This window comes from Sorghum bicolor, chromosome 6 (assembly GCF_000003195.3).
Source record: "Sorghum bicolor cultivar BTx623 chromosome 6, Sorghum_bicolor_NCBIv3, whole genome shotgun sequence".
NCBI lineage: Eukaryota > Viridiplantae > Streptophyta > Magnoliopsida > Poales > Poaceae > Sorghum > Sorghum bicolor.
Genome location: NC_012875.2, coordinates 59279291 through 59296883, shown reverse-complemented (window position 1 = coordinate 59296883; position 17593 = coordinate 59279291). Strand labels below are relative to the sequence as shown.

At 46.3% G+C, this 17593-nt stretch overlaps 4 protein-coding genes and 2 long non-coding RNA genes across 6 annotated transcripts; 4 read left to right on the top strand and 2 right to left on the bottom strand.

Moving 5' to 3' along the window:
- Window positions 303-1163, top strand: LOC110436624. Its single transcript, XR_002454433.1, has 2 exons — window positions 303-692; window positions 785-1163. It is a non-coding gene; the product is annotated as an uncharacterized LOC110436624 (long non-coding RNA).
- LOC8082560 (cell division protein FtsZ homolog 1, chloroplastic) lies at window positions 3285-6407 on the top strand. The gene is made up of 6 exons (XM_002448669.2): window positions 3285-3614; window positions 4144-4243; window positions 4485-4714; window positions 5161-5328; window positions 5405-5638; window positions 5789-6407. The coding sequence occupies exons 1-6, from the start codon at window positions 3387-3389 to the stop codon at window positions 6044-6046; spliced, it is 1218 nt and encodes a 405-aa protein (XP_002448714.1). The 5' UTR covers window positions 3285-3386; the 3' UTR covers window positions 6047-6407.
- LOC110436398 lies at window positions 6700-8905 on the bottom strand. Its single transcript, XM_021463460.1, has 3 exons — window positions 8686-8905; window positions 8461-8534; window positions 6700-7096 (listed from the first exon to the last, which is right to left on the bottom strand). The coding sequence occupies exons 1-3, from the start codon at window positions 8825-8827 to the stop codon at window positions 7049-7051; spliced, it is 264 nt and encodes an 87-aa protein (XP_021319135.1). The 5' UTR covers window positions 8828-8905; the 3' UTR covers window positions 6700-7048.
- On the bottom strand, window positions 9429-10096 carry LOC110436688. The gene is made up of 3 exons (XR_002454521.1): window positions 10009-10096; window positions 9784-9894; window positions 9429-9698 (listed from the first exon to the last, which is right to left on the bottom strand). It is a non-coding gene; the product is annotated as an uncharacterized LOC110436688 (long non-coding RNA).
- On the top strand, window positions 10262-13435 carry LOC8082559 (beta-fructofuranosidase, insoluble isoenzyme 7). Its single transcript, XM_002448668.2, has 5 exons — window positions 10262-10665; window positions 10821-10829; window positions 11518-12404; window positions 12492-12989; window positions 13070-13435. The coding sequence occupies exons 1-5, from the start codon at window positions 10419-10421 to the stop codon at window positions 13304-13306; spliced, it is 1878 nt and encodes a 625-aa protein (XP_002448713.2). The 5' UTR covers window positions 10262-10418; the 3' UTR covers window positions 13307-13435.
- LOC8082558 (beta-fructofuranosidase, insoluble isoenzyme 5) lies at window positions 14733-17479 on the top strand. The gene is made up of 5 exons (XM_002448667.2): window positions 14733-15076; window positions 15217-15225; window positions 15401-16682; window positions 16830-16923; window positions 17037-17479. Exons 1-5 carry the CDS (start codon window positions 15004-15006, stop codon window positions 17247-17249), a joined length of 1671 nt encoding a protein of 556 aa, XP_002448712.1. The 5' UTR covers window positions 14733-15003; the 3' UTR covers window positions 17250-17479.

Genomic DNA, 17593 nt, shown 5'->3' with positions numbered 1-17593 from the left:
ACCACAAACAAACGAAAGTGCTACAGTGTCACGAAACTTTTTCATTCAGGAACTAAACAAGGCCTATGATGGGCCGGAATCACGTATAGTAGGCAAAAATAATTTCAATCCTCTAGTATGTACTACTATATATATATATATATGGTAAATTTTCTCTACTCCCTAGAAGTAGTTACTCCCTACTCTCAATCACGCATACAGATATACACCCGTAGAACGTTTCCACGTTAGTTAGCGGGTTTACAAAACAAACCCGTTAATCTAATATATATATATATAAGAAACACTCACCAGCATCTCAGGTTGGAGCCTCACCCGACGGATCTCGTAGTTGCCATCGTCCTCTTCCCTTCCTCCTTCCACAGCCCTGCCAAAGCTGTAAGCGCCGCCATCGTCCAACCAGCGCGCCGGGCTACGTGAGCGCACCAGTCTCCGATCTCCATTCCTATCGAGCAGCTCTATGCCGATCCGCGACGGCAGCAGCCCCGACCCTCCATGGTTGCGTCGACGGCCCTCTCCACGCGCACAGCACCGCTAGCCTGTGTGGCAGGCGTCCCTGGCGGCGGCAGGCACAACCTGCACGGAGCCTCACGACAGCTTCCAGATCAAGTCATCGAGGGCAGTTGATCCGACGTCACTCCCCTGGCCTTATGGAGCCTGTATCTGGCCGGCGGCGGCGCCCGTCTCCCACAGTGACTCTCTCGATGCAGATCCAAGAATCTGTTATTCTTTTATTTTCTTGCTACGCCTTCTTTAATGGATGTCTCATTTTTTTGTAATACAGATTTTTGAGTCCTCATGGATTCAGATTCCATTAGGATTTTTAAGCAGTGATTTTTTTTTCATCATCGGTTTCAGATCGGACTTCAACGTGAGACTGCATATCATCAAAGTTCCTGTCCGTGTGAAGCTGCTCCAATCAGCATCCACTATGTGCCACCATCGTGGTATTTGGTTCGTGCAATCCTGCCGCCGTCATGGTATTTGAGTTGTTGCATCCACCGGCGACTCCATGCGAGATATGGTGCAGGCATAGGCAGTGAAGCCAGATTAAGTTTTCTCTAGATTTTTAGTACTGATGATGATTTGATTTCTGCAAGTGAATATTACATTGGTGTAATTGTGTTGATAAAAGTATATACGCATACTCCCTTCTCACAAAAGTATGTATATATATATATTTTATTTTCAAAAAAAGTATGAATACATACTCTCGTTGTTTCGTATACCTCCATAGGTGAATGTATGCACACATACTCTGATTATATGGTTTAGTATGCACTTGTACTAAGTCTTCACGTATGCATGCTCCACTCCAAAAAAGTATGTATAAATACTCTATTCAAAAGGTATGTACAGAAGTATGTATAGATACTTCATTTCGAAAAGTATGTATAAATACTATATTATAAAATTATATACAAATACTCTATTTTGAAAAATATATATAAATACTATATGTTTTAAAGAGAGTTTTTTCTCGTTGGTGGCATTCAAATGTGTCATGCATGAAGCCGTCTTCCCTATTGGATTTTTGGTGTACCCGTTAGGAGGAGAGAGTAGATACTCCGGGAGTATAGAAAACCCATATATATATATATATATATATATATATATATATATATATGTTTTTCCTCCTCAAGAATACAAAACTTGATACAGTACTACCCTACAAAGAGCTTTTTCCCTATAGTAGAATCAGTGACGGAGCCAGAACAAATATGAGGAGGATGCGCTTGCTTTGTGGGTTGTAAGATTTTATCATATGAGTACAAATATGGTGAAAAATTGATCATAATTACAATTTTTTTATATTTTTGTGGATACATCCAAACCCTATACCCTCTATATAGATCCGCCCATGAGTAGAATGGGTATTGAAACAAAGCAGGTGTGTCATTTTATATTCCTTAAATCAAATAATTTTTTGTATGTACTTGATAATTTGCTTGTAGATCGAATAGACATTACATATATCGTATATCCTATGCACTTTTACATGCGTTTTCTCCTCCCATCATTCCAAACATTAAAAATAGTAATTTTGAATAAGGTTTAGAGCAAACATTAAGAATATAAATCATCAATAAACTTTAAAATATTGAGTTTGCAAATGTAAAAAATATACAAATCTATATATTCTATAAAGACAAACCCCACTAAGCTAATTCTCTTGTATCTCCTTGTGCCACGTCATCATCCACTTCTACGCTGCCGCATGCAATTAAATATCCATTCACAAATGGTTTCATACATGCATAGTGCTAGCAATTATTCTCTCACGCAACCTTCTCTCTTCCTCTTCAGAAATTGACTACTAAAACTATATATAGATGACTCGATAGACTACAGTAAGATTATATTTATATTTCTTCTTCATACCTGCGGCAACGCGCGGAGAATCCTCCTAGTAGTTTTGCCTTGAAACTACTTTCATAAAAATATACATATATCATTTTTCCCAAATAACTTTTATAAAAATAAGAGGCCAAAGTTGTGTTTCGTAGACCGTGTCGCTATCCCAAACAATTTCTAAATCTTATGCGGAGGAAGTATATATAAAACGAAAACATTATCAATACATACTTTTTAGTCGATTCAATTAAAGTAGTTTGACAGTTTAGATGTTGGTGAATAGTTTGACTTAATATAGGTTTAAAATTATTCGTGCTTTTCCCCATGCACGGGATGCAGATATATTATCATCTGCTTTTCAAAACAATTGTTTGTAACATGTTATTTTTGCTATATCATTGTAACTAATTTATACTACTAGACATTTGGGTGTAAAATAAGGTAAATAAAAAACGTACATTTCTAACCTAAAAGCATCTCCAACAACTTGGTAAAATTCACTTGTCAAATCTTGAGTTATAGCAAGTTGCTAATTTGTTTAGCAAAAGAAAAAAGGATGTGTCTCCAATAAGTTGCTATTCTCACTTGGTAAAAATAGAAGATGATAGATGAGACCCGCTCACTTGGTAAAAGAATATGTGTCTCCAACAAGTTGTGCTCGGGATAGCAACTTGGGATAGCAACTTGACAAATCTCGGCAGTAGAAACCTCTGGATAGCATTTTGGGAAATTTAGCAAGTTGAGATAAGGAGTTGTTGGAGGAGGATTTTTATGCTTTTAGCAAATTTGGTAGGATAGCATGTTGAAATGTCAAGTTGTTGGAGATGCTCTAATAGCATATTAAATCTCATAATAGAATTCAGCAACATGAAAGTGACGCTTAAATCCGATGTACTCAAAAAAAACCAAACCTTCCAAATTCTCAAAAGAAAAAAACCCTAGACCACCTGAGAACCCAGATCCCCCTCCTCTCACCTCTCACGCCACCCCGCCTCGTCCCCGCATTTCGCCAACGAGAGGAGAGAGTGGCCATGGCGTCATCCGCTGCCGCCTCCTCCTCGGCTTCCGCGCTCGTCCGCCTCCCGGGGCCGGGCCACCTGCGCGCACTGCCACGAAGCGGGTGGCGAGACCACAGGCGGCCCCGTCGCGCGATAGTGCGGTGCTCGTTCGCGCCGGTGGAGACGGCGCGGATAAAGGTGGTGGGCGTCGGCGGCGGCGGCAACAACGCCGTCAACCGCATGATCGGCAGCGGCCTGCAGGTAGTGGCGGGCTGGCGGCGCTCCTTGCCCGTTTGGCCGTTTCATTCAGGAAATTGGGCTTGTTCTCGTCCCCGGGTCAATGCCTAGATCTATGTAAATTTGGAATGACCCACCCCGTTGCATTCCTGCTCCGTGTCCAATTCCATGGCACCGTTTATAACACTGCCTTAGTCGAGCATGAGATTCTGTGAAGTAGTGCTGGTTGTTTTTACGTGAAATGAATCAAATGCTGATATTTTATAATCTGACGTGGAACCACAGTTTTATAAGTTCCTGATAGATAAAGTTACTTGTCTGTGGGCCACTTTGTTTACTTCCTCTCTATCCAATCCATGCCACCATCATACTACAGTGATTTCGTTTAGCACAAGAGTATTTACTTCATGGCATTGTTTATGATATGCTTTGTTCTGTAATTATTGGAATATCTACAGAATGGTATAAGTCCTATGTAGGATTTAGCTGTGGCAATTATTGTGTGTTCTTCATTGTGTCATCAACTCCTGATAATTGAACTATATGATTTCAGGGTATTGAATTTTATGCTATAAACACCGATTCCCAAGCCCTTATTAATTCACAAGCGCAATATCCTCTGCAAATTGGAGAGCAGTTGACTCGTGGACTAGGTAATGTTATGTGCCCCCTTTAGTTATGCTCAATGTGTGTAAAAGAAACATTTTCATGCAAATGTTGGTCTTCTGCTAATTTCCGACAACACCCACAGTACATGGAATTCTGAGCAACTGAATGAACTGTACCCTATAACACATGAACCATGCAAAACTGTAAATACTGTAAATTTCCATTGAAAATGTTACAGAGGTTGGCTGGATTCAGTAAATATGATACTATGCATCACATGTACAGGTACTGGTGGAAATCCAAATTTGGGAGAGCAGGCTGCTGAGGAATCAAGAGAAGCCATAGCCACTGCCCTGAGGGATTCAGATCTTGTCTTCATAACAGCTGGGATGGGAGGGGGTACTGGATCTGGTGCTGCTCCAGTTGTTGCCCAGATATCAAAGGAAGCTGGTTATCTTACTGTTGGTGTTGTCACCTATCCATTCAGTTTCGAGGGCCGTAAGCGCTCTCTACAGGCAAGTATCTGAGGCCCCCTTCACTACTGAATTAGAATTCAAATTCTCATATCTCATTCTGTGACTTACGGAGGCATTAGTTATTTAGCTTGTAGTAGTAAAAATGACAACCAGCCACATTTTATTGCTGATCATATGCAAAACACAGGTCGAATGTAGCATTTCCTGTAGTCCATGTCATCAGTTTTGTTTCTGCCTTTCTGCATGGTTGGTGCCCAAAACTATATAAGCTATCTGGGCGCAGGTGGCTTGTGGAGGGATGTTTACATTGTGAAATATTTCAAAACATATGTCATTATCCATATTTTCCCCAGTGGGAATACATTTTGCTATTGTTACTTTTGAAATTCTATGTGCAGGTTTTGGCCAACTTTCCCTTTCTAAATAATTGTTTTCCCTTTTCTGTATAGTTACTTAATGTCATGACTTGTGTATGCCCATTTCAGGCATTGGAAGCATTAGAGAAGCTGGAAAAGAGTGTAGACACACTTATTGTGATTCCAAACGATAAATTGTTAGATGTTGCTGATGAAAACATGCCCTTGCAAGATGCATTTCTCCTTGCAGATGACGTCCTACGTCAGGGTGTTCAAGGAATATCAGACATTATCACAGTGGGTGGTTTCTCACCTCTCCTGCTCTAACTTATCTGCGAACTGTGATCATGTAACTTATGAGAAAACATTGCAGATACCTGGACTCGTCAATGTTGATTTTGCTGATGTAAAAGCTGTCATGAAAAACTCTGGAACTGCCATGCTTGGTGTTGGTGTTTCTTCCAGCAAAAATCGGGCCCAAGAAGCTGCTGAACAGGCAACACTTGCTCCTTTGATAGGATCATCCATTGAGGCAGCTACTGGTGTTGTGTACAATATTACTGGTGGGAAGGACATCACTTTGCAAGAAGTGAACAAGGTGTCCCAGGTGTGTGTAGGATTCCTTACAAGGTCTTTATTGATTCTTGAATGGTGTTTTAAGAATAAATGGAAAGTTAAGAAATGTTAGATATCTCAAGTAAAAGAACAAAATATACGGTTACCTATATTTTAGTGACTATGTATTCACCTTTTGCAGATTGTGACAAGCCTGGCTGATCCTTCTGCAAACATAATTTTTGGTGCCGTTGTTGATGATCGTTACACTGGTGAGATACATGTGACAATCATTGCGACAGGATTTCCACAATCCTTCCAGAAATCCCTTTTGGCTGATCCAAAGGGAGCACGAATAGTGGAATCCAAAGAGAAAGCAGCAACCCTCGCCCATAAAGCAGCAGTTGCTGCGGTTCAACCGGTCCCTGCTTCTGCTTGGTCCCGAAGACTCTTCTCCTGAGCAGTACGTTTGGTGAACTGTGACCCGTAGGCCATTAGTCTTATCGTGTTGAGGGCAGTCCTGAAGGCGATTTCCAGCTATCTGGAGATTTATAGCTTCGACTAGCGTTGATAGTGGTAGATTCAGATTTCAGTGTATGTATCTTTTGCTTTGTGTTTTTGAGGTTCCGCACTGCACTAGTTTTGCAGAAGATCTTTGATTACTTTTACTGCAACAAGCCAACAACCTTGTGTTGGATTCTTGAACCGAATGTGGATTCCTCCAAGTGTTTCTTTTTTCCTCGATTACTTGTCAGGGAATTGGTCGTGCTGCAATAGAAAATCCGCCACACCTCGGAATAGATAATCTTGGTTTATTGGCCTATTGGCTTCTACATTTTTTATTGTGTTTCCGCGTAAACTTCATTGCCATTATGCATTGCAACAGGAGAAAGGGTTACAAGCGACAGGGTTCCAGATACATATGAACATGATCTTGCCTTGAAAAACAACCACCCTGACAGAAAATACTGAGCATTCAGCAAACTAGTTCCTGAGACGAACCCTGGGCCGCCACCATCAGTACTTTTACATCAATATAAGGATCGCTATTTCATGAGCCTCGCCCAGTAAAGGGAAACTTCCATTTCCACAGAGCAAGGCTGGTCGAAAAGGTGGATGCAAAGCTGCTAGTAATTAGTAAAACATGAAAATATTTTGGAGTACAACATCCAGGGCTACAATTTTATTGAACAAACTGTGGTGTCATGACACCTGCTCGTTCTCAAAATACAGCCTCACTCATTTGATTCTTTCACCATAGCCATTGTGTTAATGAGCTGTTCTCAGACGAACCTTACAGCTCCCTCACCTAGAGACAACAGACCAGTATACTAGTCCCTACCTTGCACAAGTCGCAAGGGATCATCATGACACCAAACAAGCCGTGATTTCGCTCACATCAGGAAACTGGAAACGACTTATTACACATCGCCAGCAAATCGCTCAGATGGGACACCATTGTTCACCCAAAGAGTGATCTTGTTTTATTCCGTTCGAGCCGAGCCTCCCTCTGCAAAAAATTGGAACACAAAGGAAATAAGATACCCCAACAGAAGTGAAATAATATGGAAAGAACATTCTGGCAACCAAGTGTTATATATAGAGTTATAGAGTGCTAATCGGTATCAGAAAGCAGTACCAAGAGACTCATGTTAAAAGCAAAATTTTGATACGCGATACACACTAGTTCAGATTAATGAATCGAATAACCTGGACTTGTAGTACTTCAATGTGAAAAGTGTCATTTGAATTTGTTAAAATAAAATACGGCTCCCTGGGCATGCGCAACTGTATTATTATTTGTTGGCAATTGACATATACAATTTTTACTTTCCAATCTTATCAGATCTGCTAGAGTATGAGTGGGACATAAATTGAGTTCATCTGTGACTAATGACCTTATCCAAACTTATATAATGACTGTGCTGGTATATAACTTTCTATATAGGTTTCACGACACAATCGTTTACTGCTTTTAATATCAAAATAGGATAATTCATTGCGTGTAAGTAAAAATGTAAGTAAATGGCCATATGATATTTAGTATTCAGGCCATAACAGTCAAGAATTCAGACTTTGTAGCAGAGCAGATCTTGATTGTGGATTTTATAACTAAAAGTTCCAAAACTCTAGTCCTTTGCTCATGTGCATGCAACTGCTAGTATCTAAGGAGAAATTGGCATCACTCACATCATTGGAAATTTGGAATCACTTCTGCAATCACTAGTCAGGATACTGAATGGGTAGGGGGTCAAGCTATATGTAGATGAAGGAAAAAAAACTAAAACCCAAAGGGTTAACTATCACCAAAGTGGATAACCCTACAAATATATAAATGCTAGCAATATGAAAAATCAGCTTTTATTTGCTCTTAAGCTCGCCGATCAAATCCACCCTACACAGAGTAATTGAACTCAAGGAAGCACAGTTGGGATGCTGCATCGGAGTAACCAGTTCTGTAGGTAGATGACAAAGTTTATCTGTCATCATAAAGAAAACATGCATTTTAGAGCAGAAAGATATGCTGAAAAATCAGTTGCACCCATTGCAGCACAGATAGCTACTGCACGGACCTGTGTCAAAAACTTGAGATCATATACACAACAACAATAGCAGGCCAACATGACATAGTTAGAGTACTGAGTCTGTGTAGTAATCACGAGGTCACCCTTATCTGAGGTCCTTAAAAGAGGAATTTGGACCAAAAAAAAAAGTCCTAAACTTGCTCAACTGGGACATCTCGGTCTCGAACACCAAACAGAAATCGAGACGTACATGAAACAACTGAAACCATCTGCCGTCTATCAACAGCCAAGATTACAGAGGAACCGAGATGGAAAAAAAGAGGAGGGGGGGGGGGGGGGGGGGGCAAACCTCTTTCTTCTTGCACTCCTTGTAATCGTCGAACTGCTGCTGGCACTTGCTCTTGTCCTGGTTGGCCTCCAAACCTTTAATTAAGAAACAACGAGAGATTAGAAAGCGGCCATACAAGCATGAGGGTAACACTAAACACATTCCTAGCGAACGCGGGAGTGCGAATGGGTTGAGGAGAGGAGGGCCAGATTGTGGATCAGGGCGGGTGGGCAGCTGCGCGCGTACACTTGAGCGAGGCGGTGTACTGGGGGAAGCAGGCGGAGTCGGCAATCCTGGCGGCGCTGGGGTACGGCGGCTGCGGCGGCGAAGTCCCTGGAGACGCGCGGTGGTGGGTAGGGGCCGCCGACGCTGCCTGTGCCGTCGCCATGGTGCCGCGTCGTCTTCTTCCTCCTCTCCGCTCTCTCTTTTGGGCTTTCGATTAGCCGTCGTCTTTCTGGATGAGATGGACAGGGCTTTAGTAATGGGCTGTTTATCTTCCCATTCCTAGTGCTGGGCCGTTTGGACGGTCCGGATATTCATACAGTATGGCCCAACTCAGCGATTTCAGAGTACTGCGACATGGAAAAAAAAGAAAAGGCATAGAATTATCTTCTCATTTCCCCTAATAGATAATTGTTGCATGACATGACCCCCCGGATAATGTGAAAGGTTAGCTGTTGGTTTTTGCCGCTATAGCCCGAAATAGCTCGAAAAAAATTGTGCTGCTATTTGCGTTTATGCATAATTTTGCTGCTAAAGTACGCTAATTATGGTTTATAAAACGCTAAACACCTTGACCTTAGCTCGCTATTTAAAACATGGCTAAAATAATCTAAAAATTAAGACACCTGGAACATAGCAACTCTTTTCTTTTCAGAACACAATTTAGGGCACATATACTTTACATACATGCATGCACGCACACCCATGTTTATAAATACACCCGCACCTATAAACACTGTATAATTAAGTCCTAAAATGAATTTTAAAAATACAACCTTCCGTGTCAAGTTGACGATTTAACCGAGACGACGGAATTGAGCTAAACTGAGACCGCAGGACCAAGATGATGTGATAGAAAAATGGCATTCGGAAAATCATTAAAGTGGGCCCTACCAAAGTTTAACAACTCCTGAAGGTACTCATCACTCATCAGCTCTACCAAAGTTTAACAACTCCTGAAGGTACTCATCAGCTGATCAGCATCTATCATAGTCCACGTTGGCCAGTTGCAGAAGCAACCTATGGAGCGAGAAACTCTGCACGAAACAGCAACACTAGTTCAGCCAGTAAGCCAGGCCAGATAAGCACAGTAGAGGAGCTCCCCCTCCTGTTTATTTTTACCTCAAAAAAGCCAGACCAGATACCCGCGCTACGTTGCATCCATACGCCTGTATGGCCGTATCCTCAATCCTGTGCTAGTGTGCTACGTTGTTATAAAAGCTTTAGTAGTACCTGCAAAGAGATAAATCACTCTCTGATCTTAGATGATTACCCAGGTAAGTAACTTTGCGTTGGAGAAGAAGGGATCACAGCATTATTCCAGACCAGTAGCAGAGTGCTCGCTACCCGTAAATCAGACGATCAACATCTGAACTGAGACGATTTTCCAGGTAACTTTGCGTTGGAGAAGAAAGGATCACTTCCGACGGAGTAGATCCATTGCTGAGCCACGATCTGGATTTGTCGTCTGGCCGGTGGCGACCTTTAAGAAATGACCTTGACCCAGCCCGATCGGATCTTGAAGAAAACAAAGCAACAGTTTTACGAGCTCAAAACTCAACAGCCAAAGGCATGGAAATGGAATCTGGATCGCTCACGCAACACGATCCCGTGTGGATCCGAGGAATAAGCACTCCATGGCCATGGCTAATAGCAATTCACACTTCAAAATTATACTAAAATAGTAGTAGTACTAACAACATGGTGAATTGGTGGCAAGTCTTCAACTTGTTAATAACAAGCTTCTGAGACTATATATGTTAATCCGGGACTCGTCAGCAGAGGCAGAGCTGGAGCAGAGCAACCAGAGGGTTCGCTCTCGTCCCGCATCGACCATGGCGGGGCTCCCGCTGTCCGTCGTCGCCTTCCACCTGTGCCTCCTCGCGTCGTCGTCGTCGTCGTCTGCTCTTCGGCCGGCGACAACCGCGAGCGAGAGCGACGGCGGCGGCAGCCGTGCCGGCAGGACCGCCTACCACTTCCAGCCCGCCAAGAACTGGCAGAACGGTGAGCTAGCGCGCTGACTTGTCTTCTCTCTAGCCGTTTGCATGCTAGTGCTTTGATCCGAACCAGATGTTCTGAACCGATTCGTGTGGTTGTCCGATCGCGCGGCGAACTGCTCATCCCGGTGGATTTCCTTGGCCGTCTCCGGCGATCCTCAGATCCGAATGGTATGTGCTGACTCCTTCATGTTCTTGGTGCTCTGTTCTTGGTTTTCATACCCCCGTCAGATGTAGAATTTGCTTTGCGCCGCTTTAGCTGAACTGTGTCGCTTGATCATGTCGCGTGAGTATCTAATTGAATCGAATTGCACGGATGACATCCTGGGACGAACATAGTAGTAGTCAGCAGCATGAACCTATCCATACTTCCATAGGCGATAAGAAAAAGCAGACAAAGGAAGGAACAAAGAAATCATGGAAAGATACACGTGTGGCCCACTTTGATAGGGCAGATTGGAGTGCCAAGTGTGCTTGCCACCGTATACCTGCTTTTGTAGTCGGCCGTGTCTCATCGCGCCGAACTTTTTTTTTTTTTTTTTGCATGCATGCATAAATCTTGCCTGCTCTATAGCATGACTACATGAGTGGATGGATTAGCTGCAACACGCCAACACTGAATAGAAATCATCCTGTTCCAATTCCTTTAGTAAACCATGCAGCTGTCTACATTTTTGTGTCTAAAACCTCCGGACCAGATTGGCCATGCTGTCTATAAGCTGTCTACATTTTTGTGTCTAAAATCTCCGGACCAGACATTTTTGTGTAGCTGCTGGATCTGCTGATCACGATGATATACTTCTGCTAATAAATGACAAAGCCACGGTTAATTCTTGTGTTATACTCCTGCTACGAACAGGGCCGATGTACTACAACGGCATGTACCATTTCTTCTACCAGTACAACCCGCACGGCGCGCTCTGGGACATCGGCAATCTCTCCTGGGGCCACTCCGTCTCCGGCGACCTCGTCAACTGGGCCGCACTGGACACGGCGCTGGACCCGACGTCGCCCTTCGACGCCAACGGCTGCTGGTCGGGCTCCGCCACCATCCTCCCCGGCGGCACCCCGGCCATCCTCTACACGGGCATCGACGCCAGCGGGGAGCAGGTGCAGAACGTGGCGTTCCCGAGGAACCCTGCCGACCCTCTCCTCCGCGAGTGGGACAAGCCCAGCTACAACCCCGTCATCCCGCTCCCCGCCGACGTCCCCGGCGACAAGTTCCGGGACCCCTCGACGGCGTGGCTGGGCCGCGACGGGCTGTGGCGCATCGTGGTGTCCGCCGAGGTCCGCGGCGTGGCGTCCACGCTCGTGTACCGGAGCCCGGACTTCCTCCGCTGGGAGCGCGCGGCCACCGCGCCGCTGCACGCCTCGCGCGCCGCGGGTATGGTGGAGTGCCCGGACCTGTTCCCGGTGAAGGAGGAGAGCGGTGGCGACGACGACGGTGAAGGGCTCGACGCGTCGGCGAGCGGCGATGGGGTGCGGCACGTGTTGAAGCTCAGCGTGATGGACACGCTCCAGGACTACTACATGGTGGGGCGGTACGACGCCGCGGCGGACGCGTTCGTGCCGGCGGAGCCCGAGCGCGGCGACGACGTGCGCGCCTGGCGGCGGCTGGACTACGGCCACGTGTACGCGTCCAAGTCCTTCTTCGACGCGCGCCACAGCCGGCGCGTGCTGTGGGCGTGGGCCAACGAGTCCGACAGCCAGGCCGACGACGTCGCCAAGGGCTGGTCCGGCGTTCAGGTACCCCGCCGGCACCCTTTGCTTGCTCTGATCAGTGAGTCTCTGACACACTCGCTCACCGCTCTCTGGCTTGTGCGACGTACGCAGACGTTCCCGAGGAAGCTGTGGCTGGACGAGGACGGGAAGCAGCTGCGGCAGTGGCCGGTGGAGGAGATCGAGACGCTACGGAGGAAGCGCGTCGGCCTGCGCCGCGGAACGGTGCTGAGCGCCGGAGGCATGAACGAGATCGTCGGCGTCGCCGGGTCGCAGGCGGACGTGGAGGTCGAGTTCAAGGTCCCGAGCCTGGCTGAGGCCGAGGCGCTGGACGCCAACCGGCTGCTGGACCCGCAGAAGCTGTGCGGGGAGAAGGGCGCCTCGGTGCCGGGCGGCGTCGGGCCGTTCGGGCTCATCGTGTTGGCCTCCGGCGACCTGCGGGAGCACACCACCGTCTTCTTCCGGGTGTTCAGGCACCAGGGCAGGTACAGGCTTCTCATGTGCACCGACCTAACGAGGTCGACGACGAGGGCCGGCGTGTACAAGCCGCCATACGGAGGATTCGTGGACGTCGACGTAGAGGAGCACGAGACCATCAAATTGAGAACCCTGGTGAGTTTTCTTTTGAGATTCGTTTGCTGCACCTGCACGATTCTTCAGCGATTTGCTCAGATGGTATGTAATTTGCATAGATTGATCACTCGATGCTGGAGAGCTTCGGAGCTGAAGGGCGGATCTGCATCACTGCTCGAGTGTACCCTGAGCACGCGGAGACGAGCAACAGCCACTTGTTCGTGTTCAACAATGGCACGGGCAAGGTGGAGGTGCCCAAGCTCGAGGCATGGGAGCTCGCCGCGGCGACCGTGAATGCTGTTGGGGATGCCGGCCTGATCGTGTCTCAATCTAAAGACGAAAGTGAATCCTATTAATTATCTTCAGGTTATTGTGTTGATAATATGGGGTCCGTTTGATTTGATTACTTGGGAGTTGGGAGAAAGAAAAAAAAATGTATTTCAAATAAGAAATATTGAGAAATCCATACTGGTTGATTTGGAGAGGAGGAAAAATGAATTCCAAAGATGTGGCTCGCCGGTTGGGCTATCAGCTTAACCATAGTCCTTCAACTCTAAAATCAGACAACATGACTTACTTAACTCATACCCCATGCAAACAAAAGTGTAACACATTTTGTTTTTTTCTAAATATATTGTTTTTACTATGTAGTACTTCCTCCATTTTAAAACACAAGTCTTCTTATTTTATAAATGCATATATTTTGTTATGCACCTTGGTATACATTATGTCTAAATACACAATAAAAGCTATGTATGTAAAAAAAAGTTAAAACAACTTATAATTCGATAGAGATTGAGTATATAGATGTACTTCCTCCTTTCGAAAATAAATCTCCATGTCACATTTTAAGTAGTCAACCAATCTCAATTTTGGCTAGGTTAAGTGAATAGCAAAAGTTATGTGTCTATATAACAAAATATCTTCTACGATTTAGAACTAAAACACCTCCGTAACATGGAAAAACATTTATAAGGTAGTTTCATCCTTTTTAGTTTAAGAAAAACACCTAATAAGGTTTTTAAAACAAAAAATAACTTCAAACATCTAAAAATTCTAAGAATAATTCTGGAGATATGCTCGGACAGGACAGGAGAAACCCAAATAAAATTTCTCAACATCACAAAATATATTAGAAGCTTCTAAAAACTGGATTTATGTGTACAAAAATGGAAAAAATGTAACCACAAAATTCCTGGTTGTATTTTGAAGACTTCGCACAACCAAAAAAACTGAGATACTTTGTGTCTCTATTCCTAGAGCTAGGCCTTGATTAGTTGGAGAGAGAGAAATTTTTGGATGTCACATCAGATGTTTCGTAAGATGACGGAAGTGGTATTTGGATACTAATAAAAAAACTAATTACATAACTTGACTGAAAACCGCGAGACAAATTTATTAAACCTAATTAATCTATCATTAGCATATGTAGGCTAATCATAGACTAAGCAGGGTTAAAAGATTCATCATGTGATTTCCAACTAAACTATATAATTAGTTTATTTTTTATCTATATTTAGTACTTCATGCATACGTCCAAATATTTGATGTAATGGGTGAAAACTTTTTGAGTTGGAGGCCCTAGTCAGATTTGCACATAAGCAATGGTGTGATGATCATCTGTTGAGAGTGTATATCCCCAACATGGTCTATGTAAATAAAAGAAAAAAAATAGCCGTCCACCTACCGGAAAATGCGAGGAGCTTTCTCACCCTGACGTTTCATCAGTATTATGGAGAAGAAAGCGCGTTCCACCAAGTAAACAACACCTGAATTACTCAGCACCTCATCCGCTTAGCACTACTTTGTTATCGGCTAAGCATGCTTAGGCACGAATTAATCCTGCGCAGTCAAGGCCCAAGTCTAAAACAATATTAACATGGAGACTTGGTGGACTGTTGCGGCTTGAAGTCTTCTGAAATCTCCAAGCTATCCACATTTTCTATTAGCTATAAAAACACCCTGATCATCCGGCAATGACAATGGTGTGGAATTTCACCTTCGCCTTCCTGTTCATCTTCTCTTCGTCCAATCGTCCTCCCCAACTTGCGCCATGAACGGGAAGCAGAGCCTACGCCATGGCCGAACAGCGTACCACTTCCAGCCTGCCAAGAACTGGATGAACGGTATGCAGGATTTGTGCTTGATCATGTCAAAGCCATAGAAATCATGAAAAAGAAGCAAACTCTGATTTTTTTTTTCTGTTTTTATTTGCATCTGGGGCTCCTGATTTCGCTGGGACACGTGTGTGGATGAAACTGAACAGATCCAAATGGTACGCATTCTTCTGTAGGAATATCTCTCCATCTGTCAATGCTTTCAATTGTTCTTCGGTTCTCAGCTCGATATCTTGGACAAAATTCAGTCTCAACTCCAAAACAATTCTGCCTAATCTTAAAATATTGAAATTCTTTCATACATACAAATGACACCTAGTGCGGCTGTGGCAGGGCCTTTGTACCACAAGGGCATGTACCACCTGTTCTTCCAGTACAACCCGCACGGCCCACTGTTCGGCACCGGTAAGCTCTCCTGGGGCCACTCCGTCTCCGGCGACCTCGTGAACTGGGCCTTCCTGGGCACAGCGCTGGACCCGACGTCGCCGTTCGACGCCGAGGGCTGCTGGTCGGGTTCCACCACCACGCTCGCCGATGGCCGCCCGGCCATCCTCTACACCGGGCGCGACGCCAACGACGTGCAGGTGCAGAACGTGGCGTTCCCCAAGAACCCGTCGGACCCGCTCCTCCGGGAGTGGCACAAGCCCAGCTGCAACCCGGTCGTCCCGCAGCCCGCCGACGTGACGCGCAACAACTTCCGGGACCCCACCACGGCGTGGCTGGGCCGCGACGGGCTCTGGCGGTTCGCCGTCGTGGCCGAGGTCGGCGGCGTCGGCTCCACCGTGGTGTACCGCAGCGCGGACTTCGTCCACTGGGAGCGGAACGCCGCGCCGCTGCACGCGTCCCCCGACGTGCCTGTCTGGGAGTGCCCCGACCTGTTCCCGGTGGCAGAGCGCGGCACGGAGGGGCTCGACACGTCGGTGAGCGCCGGGCCCGGGGTGAGGCACGTCCTCAAGCTCAGCAAGGCCGCCGACGAGGACTACTACGTGGTCGGCCGGTACGACGATGAGACCGACACGTTCGCGCCGGTGGACGACGGCGACCACGACGTCCGGAACTGGCGCCGGATCGACCACGGCCACCTGTTCGGGGCCAAGACGTTCTTCGACGCGCGGAAGAAGCGGCGCGTGCTGTGGGCGTGGGTGGACGAGACGGACAGCCGCTCCGACGACGTCGGCAAGGACTGGACGGGCATCCAGACGTTCCCGAGGGCGCTGTGGCTGGACGCCGACGGGAAGCAGCTGGTGCAGTGGCCGGTGGAGGAGATCGAGACGCTGCGGAGGGAGCGAGTCGCGCTGGTTGGGGCGGAGATCGGCTCCGGCGGCCTTCACGAGATCGCCGGCGTCGATGCCCTGCAGGCGGACGTGGAGGTCGTGTTCGACCTCCCGAGCCTGGAGGACGCCGAGGAGCTGGACCCCAAGTGGCTGCAAGATCCCCAGAAGCTGTGTGTGTATGCGGAGAAGAAGGACGCTTCCTCACCGGGCCCTGGCGGCGTCGGGCCGTTCGGGCTCGTCGTGATGGCGTCCGGCGACATGCGGGAGCAGACCACCGTGTTCTTCAGGGTGTTCAGGCACGGTGGCACGTACAAGGTCCTCATGTGCGCCGACCTGACAAGGTATACATTGCATGCAACTCTGCTAAGTGCTAACTGAACCGAGCGCCTCTGTTTAGCTACCAATTCAGATTCTAAACAAGCAAACAAACAAACATATTGACAACTATCTTTTGCATGCATTTTTGCTGCAAACGTGTGGAAGTACAGGTCATCGACAAAAGAGGGGGTGCACAAGCCAGTCTACGCAGGATTTGTTGACGTGGACGTGGAGAAGGACAGGAGCATATCGCTAAGAACACTGGTGAGATTTTCAGTGGCAGCAGCAGAAAACTTATCTTCATTCTTAGCTGAAGCTTATCCCTGTGGTTTAACAAAGGTGACATTCAACGTCACGTTGCATGCTCAAAAAAACAGATTGACCACTCTGTCATCGAGAGCTTCGGAGGCGGGGGCCGGACGTGCATCACGGCCCGAGTGTACCCTGAGCACGTGGTAGCAGGAGGCAGTAGCCACCTGTACCTGTTCAACAACGGAGCTCACCCAGTGACTGTGTCCAAGCTGGAGGCCTGGGAGCTAGGGACGGCAAGCGTCAACGTTGAAGAAGACTACCGTGTGGGCACACTGTAATCGCCCGTGGTTGTTCCAGTCCTCTCGGATGACGCTGGATAGATATATAGGGGCAACCGTAAGGTTGAGCGAAGTGCATGCATGTCAAAATAAAGCTTGGATGTATATCGTCCGTCCCATTGTCGTTGTTCATCGTACGCCGTATGGATGGATTATGACCTACTATATAACAAGCCCATTTGTGATCTCATGTGTTGAATAATGTAGCTTTGGCAAAGTATATTATATTATCTAGAGTCTCCACATTAACATATTCAGTGGATAGAATTTGATTTAGATTTTTCTTGTGCTATTTTTAGAGCCACATAGCCCTAATTCAACAGATGGGGAGAAGGTAAGTGAGG

Coding starts and splice junctions, on each gene's coding strand:
- LOC8082559 (XM_002448668.2), top strand. CDS start 10,419: ATGTTAATCCGGGACTCGTCAGCAGAGGCAGAGCTGGAGCAGAGCAAC. Junction 12,405..12,491: donor AGGGCTGGTCCGGCGTTCAG/GTACCCCGCCGG, acceptor CGACGTACGCAG/ACGTTCCCGAGGAAGCTGTG. Junction 12,990..13,069: donor CCATCAAATTGAGAACCCTG/GTGAGTTTTCTT, acceptor TAATTTGCATAG/ATTGATCACTCGATGCTGGA.
- LOC110436398 (XM_021463460.1), bottom strand. CDS start 8,827: ATGGCGACGGCACAGGCAGCGTCGGCGGCCCCTACCCACCACCGCGCG. Junction 8,535..8,685: donor GTACACCGCCTCGCTCAAGT/GTACGCGCGCAG, acceptor TCTTAATTAAAG/GTTTGGAGGCCAACCAGGAC. Junction 7,097..8,460: donor AGGAGTGCAAGAAGAAAGAG/GTTTGCCCCCCC, acceptor AATTTTTTGCAG/AGGGAGGCTCGGCTCGAACG.
- LOC8082558 (XM_002448667.2), top strand. CDS start 15,004: ATGAACGGGAAGCAGAGCCTACGCCATGGCCGAACAGCGTACCACTTC. Junction 16,683..16,829: donor ATGTGCGCCGACCTGACAAG/GTATACATTGCA, acceptor GTGGAAGTACAG/GTCATCGACAAAAGAGGGGG. Junction 16,924..17,036: donor GCATATCGCTAAGAACACTG/GTGAGATTTTCA, acceptor TCAAAAAAACAG/ATTGACCACTCTGTCATCGA.
- LOC8082560 (XM_002448669.2), top strand. CDS start 3,387: ATGGCGTCATCCGCTGCCGCCTCCTCCTCGGCTTCCGCGCTCGTCCGC. Junction 5,329..5,404: donor GAATATCAGACATTATCACA/GTGGGTGGTTTC, acceptor AAAACATTGCAG/ATACCTGGACTCGTCAATGT. Junction 5,639..5,788: donor AAGTGAACAAGGTGTCCCAG/GTGTGTGTAGGA, acceptor CACCTTTTGCAG/ATTGTGACAAGCCTGGCTGA.